Source organism: Stenella coeruleoalba (assembly GCF_951394435.1).
Source record: "Stenella coeruleoalba genome assembly, chromosome: 1".
Classification (NCBI taxonomy): domain Eukaryota; kingdom Metazoa; phylum Chordata; class Mammalia; order Artiodactyla; family Delphinidae; genus Stenella; species Stenella coeruleoalba.
Window position 1 is genome coordinate 30,113,286 of NC_137169.1, and position 16,167 is coordinate 30,129,452.

The 16,167-nt window shown below is 48.5% G+C and overlaps 1 protein-coding gene across 2 annotated transcripts; it reads right to left on the reverse strand.

Annotated features, from left to right (window-relative positions):
• Positions 1-7,369: 7,369 nt before the first annotated feature.
• AIRIM (AFG2 interacting ribosome maturation factor) lies at positions 7,370-16,098 on the reverse strand. 2 transcript variants are annotated; one of them, XM_079900895.1, is made up of 5 exons: positions 15,836-16,098; positions 15,387-15,661; positions 13,304-13,483; positions 11,276-11,394; positions 7,370-11,102 (listed from the first exon to the last, which is right to left on the reverse strand). In XM_079900895.1, the coding sequence occupies exons 2-5, from the start codon at positions 15,659-15,661 to the stop codon at positions 11,065-11,067; spliced, it is 612 nt and encodes a 203-aa protein (XP_079757021.1). In that variant the 5' UTR covers positions 15,836-16,098; the 3' UTR covers positions 7,370-11,064. The 2 variants fall into 2 exon arrangements, with proteins under 2 accessions (XP_079757021.1, XP_079757022.1); XM_079900896.1 differs by having other exon boundaries at positions 11,276-11,398.
• Positions 16,099-16,167: the final 69 nt, after the last annotated feature.

Genomic DNA, 16,167 nt, shown 5'->3' on the forward strand with positions numbered 1-16,167 from the left:
TGGAAGCCTTTGCCCCTGGATCAACAGTTTTCAAACTTTTTGGTCTCATGACTCTATTACATTCTTAAAAATTGAGGACCCCAGAGAGCTTCTGCTGGGGTTCATATGGCTTGTATCTATCAACATTTGCCAAAATAGACATTAAATCTGAGAACGTTTTAAAACACTGGAACACACAAGCGCACGCCTCGTTAGCTGTCAGAGTAAGGATGTCATTACACAACACAGGGCACCTGAAAACTCCCCTGTACACTTGTGAGAGAATGAGAATAGAAGAGGCAAACAGTGTCTTAGTACAGTTAGCCCTCCGTATCCACGGTTCTGCATCTGCAAACTCAACCAACCAAGGATCAAAAATATTTGGAAAAAAAATGCCAGAAGGTTCCAAAAAGTAAAACTTGAATTTGCCATGCTGGCAACTACTTACATAGCGTTTACGTTGTATTAGGTATTATAAGTAATCTAGAGATGATTTAAAGTGTACATACGTGAGGATGTGTGTAGGTTATATGCAAAAACTATGCCGTTTTATATAAGGGACTTGAGTACCTGTGGATTCTGGTATCCTCGTGGGTTCCGGAAACAATCCCCCATGGATACCAAGGGACCACTATGTTATAAAACGTTTCCACCTTGTAGATCCCCTGACAGGGCCTCAGAGTCCCCAGACGACACTTTGAGAACTGCAGCCGCAGCTAATACCCATCTCTTTCACTGCATTACTGCTCCATGTCCCTTACAGCATTTATTCCCATCTGCAAGTACCCACTTCCCTGCTGCTTATTTTGTCTCCCCACTAGAATACAGGCCCCGTGAGGGCAGAGGCCCAGACTCTTGCTCACCTTGGAGCCTAGCAGAGCGTGTGACACATGGTGACATTCAAAAGCAAGGTTCTTCAATGAATGAGTTGTATCAATGCAGTTGTTCTCTACCTTTGCTGCATATTAAAGTCACAGGGAGGGGGTGCTTTCAAAATGCCTGCATCCCAGCCAATTAAACCAGAATCTGGGGGTGGACACAGGCATTGGTGCTTTACAAAGCTCCCCCAGTGACTCCCATTGCAGCCAAGAATAAGAACCACTGGTCTCAATCCTTCAGTCCTCACCAAGGGAGAGACTGTTTATTCCTTGTTTGTTCAGAGTTACACAGGGTCTAAATGATGGCCGCTCTACATCTTGCCTGTCTCCTGCTGGGCCAGGCAGCCAGGGCGAGAGGGACTGGATAGAGGATGCTACTAGGCTGGGATCCTCAGCCAGAAATAAGTGCCCTCCTCAGACCCCGGGCCTTGGATCAGTGTGCTGGGGTCCACAGCTTGCACAGGAGGTGTTGGTTATTCCCACAAACTGGTCTACGAGGCTGGCTCACTGGGTGCACTTTCCCCCACACAGTGGTGTGGAATTCTGCTGCTTGGGTGACTCGTGGAGCATGATGGAGACTTCAGTGGATGGAGACAGAAATGAGGCAGGTCCCAGATTGCCCTGGGCAGCGGGGTGTCTCACATCCGCCAGCCTTGCCTCTGAGGAGTTGCCAAGCGTAGCCGGGAAATGACACAGCCTTATGCTCCTACCTGAGCCAGGCTTCCCTCACTGAGTGGTCCCCAGAAACCCTGCCTGTGATGGGCGGATCGCAGGCCTTGCTGGGAACCACTGCTGTGGGTAGAGTCAGCCACCATCCCACCCGCCCTGCACTGTGCCAGCCACACTCCTCTCCTGGGCTCACTTCCTCTCCTCCACTGCACAGGGGAGGGAACCAAGGCACAGAGGAGTCTTGTTGACTGGCTGAGGACACTGGCCAGGGCTGTCTTGGATGGCTATGTAGTAGACAGGAACGCTGGAGCTCCTCAAGGATTAAATCCCAGACCAGCTATGCGACTTTGGAGAGCCAAGTCACCTGAGCCTCCTAAACCAGACTCATCTGTAAACCGGGGGAATAAATCTACCCCACAGGGCAGTTGTAATGGATCTAAAAGCACTAGACGTAAGCCTGAAGCAGAGAAACTGCTCAGTAAAGAGTGATTATGGTATAATTCTCGTTGGACTCCCAAATCCCCCTTCTTTCCGTCACACCCCGCTGCTTCTCAGAGGAACGTTCCTTCTCTGTGTATATGATTTGAAGCTCTTTTACATTTATTAGCCCATTTAATTCTTGCAGCAGAATTCTTGTTAAGTTGAAACTTTCGTTTACTATCCTACTTTGTTTTTGCTTTTTTGATGAAGACACCGGGCTCCAGAGAGGTCGGGCCACCTGCTCAGGTCCCACAGGGGCGAGTGGCGGATGTCCTGATTCCCCGTCCAGAACCTTCTCCACCTCACGGCAGCAGCTGCCACAGGGGCCTGTGGCCGACCCCGGCCCCAGGGAGAGGTTCCACCCTGGGTTCTCTGGGGAGGAAAGAGGCTGGGAAGCCTGAGGTGGGAGGGGGTGCAGGAAAGAGGGTGGAGCTCTGTCCTTGATGTGGTGGCCAGGCCCATTCAGGGCTGTCGCCAGAGTCCTGGGGTTTGGCTGGGACAGCAACCATCATAAGGCAACCACCATTTCCGCTGGTGTGGCAATGCCGGGTGGATCTGGGAAGCCAAGCCAGGCAGGGCTGGAGAAGGGAGGAGGTTTTGCCTTGCCTGGCCCAAGGTTCTTCGTCATTGGGGTGGGGGGTCCGCTCCTGCCTTGTTTCACTTCTGTCACCAGCCCAGCTCCCAGACACAGGTAGCCAGGGACAATACCCTCAGCCCAGCTGATACCTGACAGAGGAGGAAAGGCCTCAGCTTTAAGTCCTCCAGAGGGTGGAGGAGGGCAGCATAAAACAGTTACTAAGAACCTACTGTGCGCTGGGCCTTATCCTCTATGCTTTGAATAAATTAGCTCACTTAATTTTCCTAATAGTCCGGTGAGTCAGGTACTGTCCTCATTTCACAGGAAGAGAGGTAAAGCCAAGGTCCTACAGTCCTAGGTGGTACAGCCAGGATTCTGTCGAAGCTCGTGATCTTTCCAGGACACCATGGCTTTAGGGGAGGCCACGGCCACCGGTGGCCGGTCAGCTCTGCCAAGGACCAGCCCCCCGACCCCGCACAACCCCACCAGGTGGGGCAAGTCCACCTTCTCCGAGCCGGGCAGCTGCAAAATCTCTGCAGCATTTCTGCCACTCGGTTCAGTCCCCAGAGGTGCTGAGCACCTTGCTGGGCCAGTAGGGGTGTAAGGATGGATACAAAAAATGAAGTGATAGAGATACAAGGAACATGCTGGAAAAGGAAGGGTTGTTCTTAGTAGGGGAATAAGAGAAGACATCACAGAGTAGATGGTGTCCCAGCTGGGCTTGGAGAAAGAAGGTGGGTTCCCCCTCCCGTGCAGGGAACTGTGTCTTGCCTTTGGGGCGGGGATGGGGATTAGCAGCTGTTTTTTTCTAGCAGAGGCTTCAGTCCCTCCATCAGAGCAGGCAGCTTCCTCCTAGCATTAACCGAAGTCTTTTCTGGTGAAGGCGAAGGTGATGAAGGGCCAGGAGCAGGTGACGACACTCAATGAGTTAGGATTGGAAGAGGCCTCTTCAGGGCTTTTCGAGATGCTGTCACGTGATAGGAAGTGGCTGAAACCGGAAGACTGGATAACGGGAGCCCTGGGGAGGGGGAAAGGCCAGATTCCTCCCGGACAGGCGAGGAACCTGCTCTCCACAGTCTCGGACTTGGACTTGGGAGGAGAGAGAGGGTCTGTCCACAGACCTGGGGCAGCTCCTTACAGCAGGACCAGAGGGAAGTGGGGCAGGGCTGGCAACGTAATTTGCACGGCCCCATGCAAAATGAAAATCCAGCCTTTTGTTCAAAAACTATTAAAAATTTCAAGAGGGTAACAGCAGAGCCTTAGGCTGAGCTGGGGGACCCTTATAAGCACGGGTCACACGCCCAGGAAGCTGCCCTGAAGTGGGGTCTAGGGAAAGTGAGCAAGAGATGAGGCCACGTGAAGGGCAGCCCCAGGGGTCTTCTTCGGGCCTAGTGGTCGCCTGACCAAAACCAAGAGACCCTGCAAACAGAGAGGTGAATGATTCTGAGAGCACAGCCTTGGGCCACATAGCATTTCCTAGACAGACAACCTGCTCTGCTGAGGCGTCTGTAGCCTTCCCAAGGAACCAGTCCGCCTCTGCCAGCCAGCATCCTCAGAGAGGCCAGGTCTTGCCTTATTTGGAGGAGGGAGGGCATTTAAATTTCCTCTCTGTGTTGGGGGAGCTCTCGAAATGCTGGGAAAAGATGTCATGCTTGGAGACCATCTGGGGAAAAGGCCTCTGGAGCTGCTCCTTTAATTTACGGAACTGACAACTGAGGATTCGGGTCTTTGGCAAGTACAAAGGGTGACGGCCCAGAAAAGAATCAAAGTATTAACAGTGGACTCAGTTGGCACTGTCCTTCAGTCCCTGGCCCTGGGGTTCGTGTGGCTGGGAAGCCTGATCTCTGTTTCAGCAGTGGGATCAAAACCAGCTTTCAGGGCAACATAAGCCAGGCGTAATTTTTAGCACAGACATAACTTTCTAGTTCCTTTTTCCTACCCCTCATTTTTCAGTTGCCTTTAAAGAGGCCGCAGAGAGCTGAAAAACAAATCCAAGTTTAAAGAGACAAGTGCAGAAATGCAAACTGGGCAAGGGGACAGAGCCGCCAGCTGGACAAAATGTGCCTGGAAAACAGCATCCTCTGCTTGGCAGGTGCCGGGGATTTATGGTTGAGTTTTGCAGACGTTTCATCGCGTTATGAGCCAGCTCAGGAGACCCTCATAAAACTCTGCTTATGTGAAAGAACAAACGAGCTGATAAAAGTCAGCTGCTGCCTATAAACGCGCTGTGGGGACTGCAGCTGAGTAGTGGATTTATTAGTCTGGGCTTTCTGTGCAAATTAAGAACTACTGCGCACGTCTGAATCGGGAAGATGATGCTCCCTGCTCACATGAGGGCAAATGGGCCGGGCTGACCCCCTCCCCCAACTCTCAGTCCGTTAGAGACCGGAGGGAAGATTCTGGCTGAATTTAAGTTGCTGGACACCTACTTTTACGTTCCCTTTTCTTGCCTCCCACAACCGCCCAGAGAAAGGATCCGTCTCTCTCCATCCACTGCATCACCAGCACATCTTTATGACAGCACATCTCACGATGGGCTTACGTATCTGCCGGACCTACCAACTGTGTACTTCCCCCTATTTATCTCTGTGTCACCGGCAATTTGTCCTGTGCCGGGCACACAGGGAGGCCTCCAATGAATGAATATGGAGGTGGCAGACTGTCAGGTGCCGTGTACGTAAGCCACTACTACCCCGCTCCAAACAGCACAGAGGGGTTGCGGGAACAAAGCCGAGGTGTCCGTTGGAATTGAGGACCAGCTAGGTGCTGGGAAGCCACAAAAAGGGAAGAAGAGGTGCAATGAGAAAGTTAAGTCTGGTTTCTTCCCCAGAGAAGCACAATCTTTGTGGCTATCCTACCCAGCTCTCTCTCTCGGTGCTGCTGCTTTTTCTCAGGACTAAGGCTATTTCTTCAAGAATGACCCTGCAAGAGAATGGGGGGGTACTTGCTAAGCATACAGCTACCTCACCCCTGCCCACACATACTGGATCAGAATCTCTGGGGCTGGGACTCTCATACGCTGTACCAGGCACCAGTCTCAGAAAAAGTGACTTTCCTTTGCACTCGGCAGAAACCAAGAAGGAGCCTTCCAGGAACGATGTGGAGGAGGGAGAGTGCCTGGAAGGACTGGCTTTCTCCTCCCAGCGCCTGGCATAAAGGGCACAAGTGTAAGACTCTGGCAGACGGCCCCAGGACGCACTCCAACCCTCCTGGCTATGGGATCAGAAAGGAGGGTAACTGGCAAGGTTGTAGTGCCCTGAGCCTTGGACGCCTCACGGGCCCCTGCCAAGCCAGACCGGGGCAGCGCTGCACTCACCGCTGCATTTGGAGGACTCACGGCCCAGGCATGGCTGGGTATTCGGGAAACCAACTCCTGTCACAGCTGAGGAGGTGTGAGGGAGCTTCTGCCTTCTGTGGCAGAGAGGAAACAGTGGTGTAAGGAAAAGACTCCTTTCACCAGAACCAAGAAAACCCTGGTACGAATCCCGGCAATGCCACTGATAAGCTGTGGCCACGTAGAAAACTTTCTCAAAGCATACTTATTTCACGGCTTGTTAAGGGTTGAGGAACATGTTAAAGGGCACAGCCCAGAGCTATGCACTCAGTAGGTGACTAATCAACCTCAAGTGAATTTCAGCTCCTTCAATGTTTATAAAATTACCAAAAGCCCTCACACGTCTCCTCCCACTTGAGCCTTACAACTCTGTAAGGACAAACGTCACTATTTCATTGTAGAGATGAAGAAGCTGAAACTTAGAGGAAGGAAAACAACTCGCCCAAGATCACCTGTCTAGTAAGAGGCTGACCTGAGATTGGACCCAGGTCTGGGTCACTTGAATTCAGCAAGGTTTCCCCAGAGTTGGCTATCAACACACTAGCTCCTTCCCCATATCCCTGAATCTGCTCCTCCAAATGTGCGCTCTCCCCACCTTCTCACAGGGAGAAAGAATTACAAACAACCCAATGCTTGAACAAGCTGGAGATGGTCCCCGGCCTCCATCATCCTGAGTAAAGTCAGACCACACAGCCTGGATTCTCCCTAGGCAGGGAGAAGTTCTTTTCTTCAGAGCCTAGGGTCCCACTGGCTTTGAAAACCCTCTACTCTGCCTGAGAGAATTCTGAGGTCCATTCTAAATGTGGATGGGGTAGAGACAGGAAAGAAACACAAATTCTTCATTCCGTCCCAACAGATTGTCTCACGGACAGGGAAGAGGGTTCTGAGCACCAAGAGTCTATTTCCCCACCTGAGGGAAACAGAGAAAAGAACTCACATTAAATATCTCAACCCATGAGCCAGTGGCATGCTTAAAGGAGAGCAAGAAGGATTCCCACTATGATGATTCTCCCTAAATTAGTTTATAAATTTAATACGATTCCAGTAAAAATACCAACAGAATTCTTTTTTTATTGGGGGTGAGTGCGTGGGGTGGTATTAACTAACTGAAAATTCCAAGGAAAAAACCATGAGCAGGGGTGGCAGTGAGAGGGAGGGCTACCAAAACCTAACAAGTGTCAAGACTTTGGAAACAACCTAATGGCCATCAGTAAGGGGCTAAATAAATTATGTTATACCCACACAACAGAAAACTATGCAACTGTTTTTAGAAAAAATTAAGGAAGCTCTTTACGCATTCGTATGGAATGATCTCTAAGATACAGTAGGTGGAAAACACGAGGTGCAAAACTGGATACACAGCATGCTACCATTTGTATGAAGTTACAGAGAATACAAAAATACTTGCTTCTTGCATTAGTCACCTATCATTGTGTAACAAATTACCCCAAAACTTAATGACTTAAGACAAACATTTATTATCTGTTTCCATGGGTCAGGAATCCGGGTCCGGCGGAGCTAGGTTGCCTTTGGCTTAGGTCCTCATGAGGTTGTAGTCAAGCTGTTAGCTGGGACTGTGGTCTCATCTGAAGGCTCAGCTCGGGAAGAGGGTCTGCTCCCAAGTTCACTTGGGGTTGCTGGCAGGCATCAGGCTCTCGTGTGAGCTCTCCACAGGGCGGCCTCACAGACGACTTCCCCAGGAGAGCAAGGGACAGCACCCACCATGGAAGCCAGTCTTTCCTCATAACCTAGCTCCAGAAATGACCACCACTACCACTGTCTTCTATTCATCAGAAGCGAATCTGTAAGGTCAGCCCACACTGAAGGGGAGGGGAGTATACAAGGGCATGGATCATTGGGGTCTATGGGGCTATCTTGGAGGGTAACCACCCCTGCACTCATAGAGGCAAAGAATATTTTTGGAAGGACACATAGGAAACATTTAACATTGGCTGCCTCCAGGGAGGGGGACTGAGTAACGGGGAACTTTCACTGAATATGCACTTGCACCCTATGAATTTTGTACAATGTGAAAGTATCACTTACTCAAAAAATAAACCAAATTAATTGTAAATTTAAAAAGGACAATTAGAGGGACTCCCCTGGTAGTCCAGTGGTAAAGAATCCACCTTCCACTGCAGGGGACGCAGGCTCGATCCCTGGTCGGGGAACCTACATGCCGCGGGGCACCTAAGCCTGCATGCTGCAACTACTGAGCTCGTGCACCTCAACGAGAGCCCATGAGCCACAAACTACAGAGCGCACGTGCTCTGGAACCCACGCACAACTAGAGAGAGAAGCCCATGCGCTGCAGTGAAGAGCCCAAGCCACAACGAAAAGATCCTGTACACCTCAACGAAGACTCCGAGTACCGCAACTAAGACCCAACGCAACCAAAAAAATAAGGAAAATAAATAAAATGGAAAATTAGGATAGCAATTTAACAGCAGAAGAAAAAAGCTAAGAAGGAAAAATTATACTTAAATAATACAGTTATTACTTAGCACCTTAAACATACTTGTGTCTATTCAGTCATGATTACTTGCTTCAATGAGGGAGGTTTAAAAAGCTCATTTTTATACACACACACACACACACACACAAACAAGCAAGCAACTCCCATTTGCAAAATACATACTCTTGATCATGGCATTCACAAATTCATTCCAGTTCACCTTTACAGACCCATTTCCTGCCACTCTTCCGTCCCCCTGTGAACTCCAGTGACTTGCTATAGTCAACTGTTAATGCTTCCAGTTCTAGGGGGTACAAGCCACAAGCACGATGCCCACACACTTCCAGGAGGTATCAGCTTCCATTCTTTCTCAAATACTGCCTTTGCTTAGACTGTCCCTGTACGTGCAGCACCCTGCACTCCTTTCTGAGCCTCAAGGCCTGACTCAGATGTCACAGTCACCACGAAGGAGTCCCACAAGCAGTTGGCTGTCACCTCTATTCTCTCATGGAATTCTGTTTTGATCTCAAATACAGCATTATTATATTACAGTTTAAATCTATCCACTTAAAGTCTGGTCCTAGGACCATCAGCATCACCTGGGACCTCATTAGAAATGCAGAGTCCAGGGCCCCACCCCAGGACCTACAGAATGGGAATCTAAATTTTAACCAGATACCAGTGATTTACATACATTTTCAAACTTGAGAAACACTGGTTTAAATCTTTCCCTGGTTTAACTATAAATCTTTTTAGGGCTCTCCTTCACCTCTGTACCCACAGCACATCATAAGACCTGATACCAAATGTCTTGAGTTAAGTTATTTACAATTATTATATATGTGATAGATTTTTTTAAATTTCTGGAAGAAAAAAAAAATTCCTGGAAGAATATACACCGCATTATTAAAAATGATTACGTATCTGGTAGGTGGACATTGTGCATTTTTCACTTTCTGTAATACTTCAATCTTTCACAGCCAGAATGTATTATCCTTACAGGTAGAAAAACATGATGACTTAAAAAAATACATGTAAAATATAACATTATAATACATTCATAAAATGATATATAATTGTATTGAGCTATATTCACGGATATGAAAAACTGGCCAAACTATATTAAGATTTTTTAAAAAGATAATTTAAACAACAATATTTATCAATAACACCCTAATTGTTTTGTTAAAAAAACTTGTGAATATGGACACTAAAAAGATACTTAACAAAATATCTCTGGTGGAGCTTGTTTTATACTTTTCTGCATTTTAAATGTTTTCTACAATTTTTCTGTTTTTTTTTTTTTTTTTTTTTTTGCCGTACGCGGGCCTCTCACTGTTGTGGCCTCTCCCGTTGCGGAACACAGGCTCCAGACGCGCAGGCTCAGCGGCCATGGCTCACGGGCCCAGCCACTCCACGGCATGTGGGATCTTCCCGGACCAGGACACGAACCCACGTCCCCTGCATTGGCAGGCGGACTCTCAACCACTGCGCCACCAGGGAAGCCCTCTACTGTTTTTTAAAAAGCATATATCACTTTTGTAATACGAAAAAAGTCGTTTTCATTTTGAAAAATATCTATATTCTTTATTAAGCCTCTTTACATCCAATGACCCAGATTTTTACACCAGCCCAGGAAGTTGACAGGTCGGGAAGTACCACGACCATTTCACTGATGAAGGCACTGGGCCTCAGAAACCCAACCCTGAACACCTGACTGTGAGCTGGTGTTCTCCCATCTACGCAGCCACCCCAAGATCACAGAACTGTAGCAAGTCAGTCACCAGCTTTGGTTTAAAAAAAACAAAAAACTGTTATTTGAGGAGTCCCACTATCCCCAGTTACTTACTCTCAGTAAGAGCAACAAGAGAACCCCTCCCAACACAAAGCATTCAGAATAATTCATGCTGCACCACCTCCCCCTGGTGGTAGGCTCTGGAAACGAAAATTGTTTTGATGATAAGGAGCTACTGCAATTCGAAAACAGTAATTGTTTTCCACCAATATCACCTCTACTTCTTTATTTTTCTAAAATATCTATTTATTTATTTGGCTGTGTCAGGTCTTAGTTGCGGCACACGGGATCTTTCGTTGCAGCACGCAGGCTTCTCTCTAGTTGTGGCACGCAGGCTTAGCTGCCCCTCGGCATGTGGGATCTTAGTTCCCTGACCAGGGTTCAAACCTGTGTTCCCTGCATTGGAAGGAGGATTCTTCAGCACTGGACCACCAGGGAAGTCCCACCCCTTCCTTCTTTAAATCATCAAAGCCACTTTTTTTCATCAAGGAGTTGGATACTGACACAAATACACGAAACCAGGACCTGGTGTCAACGAGGCTCAGAGCTCTGGATGATGCTGGGGGCAGCGGCACTCTCTACCCCTGTCCTTTCCTTCCTTACCACTTCTGTGGCTGTTGCTTCTGCACCCAGTGTTCTTCTGCACGGCCTTTCCTGCATCCTCTCTGTCTCTGTCCACTCCCCTGAGCCTTAGGAAAGGGCAAGGTGTGACCATGTGTCCTCACCCCAGGACCTGGCATGAAGAAGACCCAACATCCAGTACAATCCTCAGGCTCTAGGCACTGACATTTCCAATAAGTCCAGTTGCAATGCTGACATTTCTTTAGAAATATCAGAGCGCAGTAAGGTCGGTCTTCAACTGCGTCCCCCTAGTCTCCCGATAAACACACGGCTTCTTCACTCTTCCAGGAAGAAGGAAACATTCAACAGGATATCTGGAACAGGAAGAGAAAGAACACATGGCATACCACCTCTCCAGAAAACACAAAACATCAGATTTGTAAAAGCTACAAAGGCACCATGAGGGCATCTCTACATGCTTTCAAAGAGGTGAGACACAGAAAGAAAGGAGGGGAGGAGACACGAAGGACTAAATGAAAACCAGTACCTCGTACAAGGTCTGGGTGTTCGTCTTCCGAAATTCGGTCCCAGGCTTTGGGCAAAGCTTGGATGTTTCCCAAGTCTCCCCACTGGATTGAGGACAGAAGGTACTTCCTCTTCAGGTACCTTCCTGGGAGTTAAGGAAGGTGCTCAAAAAGAAAATGAAATATGCTGAAGGAAGAAAATACCCTGGAGAGAGCTCCTGGGAGCGAGAAAAGTGAAGGCGCAGCTACTGCTACATTTACCAGGTGGGCAGGACTCGCCTCTGCTACACATCTTTACCGAGCCCTTCTTTACACACATGGCTCTGGGCTACAGGGAAAAGGACAGAAACACTGTCCCTGCAATCTGGGATCTCACCGTGGTGAGAAAAAAACAGAAACTGAAAAGACTCTAAGTGACAGGAAAGATAAAACTCAGTGGAAGTTCAGAGGATGAGTTCATCGCTTTTAGAGGACAGGAGGAGGATTCCAGCACATAATGGATTCAGGGGCAGGACATTTCCAGTGCGGCTGGCATGGAACGATGTGCAGAGTAGCAGGAAAGGTGGCTGAGAGGGCAGGTGGAGCCAGAACACAAAGACCAGCATGGGGGTTCTCGTCCTCAGAGCACCAGAAGCTACTGAAAACTCCTACACAAGCAACAGGATCAAAACGAGACTTCCGGAAGATAGATCTGCGTAGTGAGGCCACTACCCGGGGGTGGCTTAGAGGGAAAGAAGCCAGGGTCAGGGAAACCTGTCTAGAGACTGCATGTGACTAAGGGTCCAAGTGAGAAACAATGGTAGAGTCAGTGGGGATAGAGAAGGAAACTACAAGAAGCACCAAGGAAACAGAATGGAAGGACTTAACAGCTGAGTGCTAACATTCTTACAACGGCAGCTGGCACACCATAAGCGCTCAGTGAGGGTGGCCCCAGCTACTGCTCCCACTGCCCACGCTGCTGCTGCCACCACTGTGGCCGATGCTGCTACGCTGCAAGCAGAAAACAGCAGGAAGGGGGGAAAATACTGCTTAAGTTTCCAGACTAAGCGATCAGACAGGTTTGATGCTACAACTTAAGGAAACAGGAGCTGCACGGGAGGGCTGGACGGAGGATTTCAATTCTCCATTTCAGCTTGCAGTTCCGCGAGATTCCAGTGGGAGGCATCTGCAGGAAACTGAAAATCAAAACTAGAGGCAAGAATAAAGGTTGGCTTGGGAGTGATTCAAATGAAGGTAGAAACTCCAGCCAGAGGGTAGATGCGACTAACAGGCAAGAATTGAGAGGAAAAAGGTGAGAGAACTCCAACTAACAGGTCTTTCTGCTTCCACCCAAGTCCTTCCTCAGAACATAGCTGGGTGATACTGTTGAAAACATAGGTCTGATTAGGTTACTCCTCTACTCAAAACCTTCTATAGCTTTCCATCTCACTCAGAGTAAAAGCCAAAATCCTTTCAAAGACCTTGGAGGCCCCACCAGGCCTAGCTCTGCCTCTCTGACCACATCTCCTGTTAGACCACCCCCCTTTCACTCGGCTCAAGCCCCACTGGCCGCCTTGCTACTTCCTGAACATACCAGGCTCGCTGTCACCTCAGGGCCTTTACGCTTGCTGTTTCTTCTACCTGGAACACTCTTCCCCCAAATACCCCCATGGTTCTCTCCCTCACCCTCTTCAGGTCTTTTCTCAAATACCACTTTCTCAGTGAGGCCTTCCCAGACCACCCTATTTAAAACCACAAGCCCACCCTCACCCCTCGCTTTCCTCATTCCCTGCTCTATTTTTCTCCAAGGCACTTATCACCATCTGACATTCTATATAATTTCCTTCTTTTAATGCCTATCTTCTAGCACCTAGAGCAACGCCTGGCAGGGAGCAGTTACTCAATAAGTGATTTAAGGAATGACTGTACAAAGGAATGCAGAAAGAATCCAAGTTCAAGAACCAAAGAGAACTGACCCATACGATATATTTTTGGGCAATCTTGTGAAAACTGAAATTAAAAAGACTTCCTGGAACAGTTCTGGAACTACCTGAAATGTGTGCAAAGGATACAAACTTCGATAATGTCTCTCGATATCCTGTAACCACTCCAACATTTCCGCCACAGAGGGGCTTGCAGCTGAAGCCTGCAGGACAGCATCGAGGCTGATCGTGTCTGCATGCTGCTCATAGATCTGAAGCACGTGTTCCACGTGGCTGCTGACTACATCACGCACCTTGAGGAGGGCGGCTCTGGGGGAAGAGTCTGATATTAGGCAATATCATGAGAAAGGCCTAAGGCCAGGTTCCTTAACCTCAGCACTAAGGACGTCTTGGACCAGATGATTCTTTGTGGTGGAGGGCTGCCCTGTGCATTGCAGGATGTTCAGAAGCATCCCCGACCTCTACCTACTAGACGACAAGAACACACCATGCCTCCACCGTTCCCAAGGTGTGACAATCAATAACGTCTCCAGATATTTACTGCCACACATCCCAGTGGGAAAAACTGCTCCAAATGAGATCCATTCGTCTACGGAGATTGATGATGGTGCCTTGGAGGCAGGGGTGGCTCAAGAATTCAGAACTGACTTAAAGATGGAGAGGCTGAAGTGACATGGCTCTCAAAGCTGTGTGATGATGTTATTCCCAGCTGCCAAAGAAAGTAAAGACCAAGCGGCCCTTCTGGGGCTGCCATACAGGACAGCAAATGCTCACACACAGTCCAATGCAATGTACGTGAGAGGAATAAGCAAGACGAAACTGAAGCAACAAACCAGCAGTGTTCTCATGCTACCTCGTGCCCCATCCTAGTGAATTCTTGAACAGGTAAGATTTGGGCTCTTGACACACCCAGACTACTGTGGATCTTAGGAAAGTTACTTATTCTCAATCACGAATAAAAACAGTCTCTTTTGTTCACTGTGCATCCTAAGTACCTAAAACATCGAGACCGGCAGACAGAACAACAAACAATTGTCCAATGAATGAAAAGGATTGCTGTGAAGAGTAAATGCAACAATGCATATTAAGTGCTTTGCGAAGTGCCTAGCTTATGGTAAATTTTGTTATTATTCCATTGGTGACTCCAAGGGGCCCAGCCACCAAGACGAAGGCTACAACTTCCCAGAGGGCAAGGCAGTCCCTAGCCTAGAACTGCAGCTTTCAAAAATGTTTGACTGTGACTCACAATGAAAAAATAGACTTAAAAGTAACAGCCCGATACTCACACACAAACACGTAATCAATTGAAATAAAAGTTCACAATCTTAGAACGTACCGTGACCTAATTTAATTGACTGTCTTGTCTCTCTCTTTTACTCAGCTTAGGAACTAAGTCTGCTTCATTGTTGTATTCCTAGCACCTGTGCTTGGCATCCCATAGGGGCTTAATAAAATGTTTTTTGTACAAATGAATACAAAGAAGGCCCCATCTTTGACAGTTTCCTATTAGTCTACGGCACAGACTCTACACACTAGACCCTTCTCTTGTCCTGGTCAAGGAAAGGCCATACGTGCCCTGTCTCTTCTCTATCCTCAATTACCTGTAACTCTAAGGTAGAGGGTCTAACATTAGGCATAGTAAGAGCTTAGAGACGTGCTACTCCGGGCACACAGACACCAATGAACAGCAGAACAAGTGGCCCTGGTGTCAGGCATACTTGGGTTAGAATCCCAGTTTTACTATTTACTAACTGCACAACCACAGGCAATCTGCTTGAGCCTCAGTTTCCTCACCGGAAAAATTAATTAAGTGAGGTTAAGTCAAAGAGGTGTTGAAAAGATTTTATGAGATAATGTATGTAAAACCCTTAGCTCTGGCACCTAATAAGTTTACAGTATAGCTCCTCACTGCTTTTTACCTAAGAAAGACTATAGAGGAGGGCCAATAAGCGATCCCCATTGCTCTTCTGTTCTGCTTTGATAACTTTTACTAAGTCCACCACTGTCACGCCTAGTCTGACAAGGGAGGTGCCAGAAAATGCCTTCTTGACAGAGATCCCATTGCAACAAACGGAAAGGAGCAAAGGCTGACATATCCCTAAATACCACGCTCTCAAGTAAGAAGAAAAACACCCTTCCGACTGATCCTAGCTTATTAAACACGCAGTTTTAAAATCTTTCCGCCAAGAGCGAGCGCCACTGAGCCTCTTACAGCCTCTCCCCTAGCCTGTCCAGGAGGGTGTCACCAGCCGCCAGCTGCTTGCGCCTCAGCCGCTCCTGTAAGTCTGGGAAGGCCCGAAGTGACGGCACATCCTCAAATCGCAGGTTCTGTGCGGCCTGCAGCTGCTCTGCCAGGTTGCTGAGGGAGGCCAGGAGGGGCGGGCAGTCCCCGAGAGCGCTCTGCCACAGGCCCTGCTGCTCCTCCACCACGGGAAAGCACTTCCTCAGGGCCTCCTGCACCGCGAGCAAAGGCTGGTCTTGAGTCATCTTCCGTTGGGGGAAGGAAAAAAAAAAACAAAAAAAGCATTAGGGTTCCAAATCGATAGGGGAAGGACCGGGTCATGGGTGGGAGTTATTTCCGTTCGCAGGTGAGAACAGCGTTTCCTCAGGTAGGGCCGTCTACTCCTCCCGACAGGAGTTTAACGCAAGGCGTTGTCTTACCTTTAGAGGGGCTCTCGGAAGGCAGGACCCTTGTTTCCCACCTCGGGAAGCGTTTCCTGACTATTCCTCGGAGGAGGCTCGTCCGGGTTCGGGCAGTTTCCTGTTTTAGACTGCGGGTTCCCCGGGCCTATCCGTGCATCCGGAGCCAGAAGCTTGTCTCCTCTCCTTGAGACTGCGCGTCGCTTTCCCTAAACCAGCGGGAAAACTTAAAGCTAAAGCAATCAAAGTTTAAGAACCTTCCAAGGGCCCCAGCCTGCCTCCGAGTCTCTCTACGCATGCCCCAACATGGCTACCGAGTCGCGAAAATATGCCGTCAATGCCTTCTGGGTACT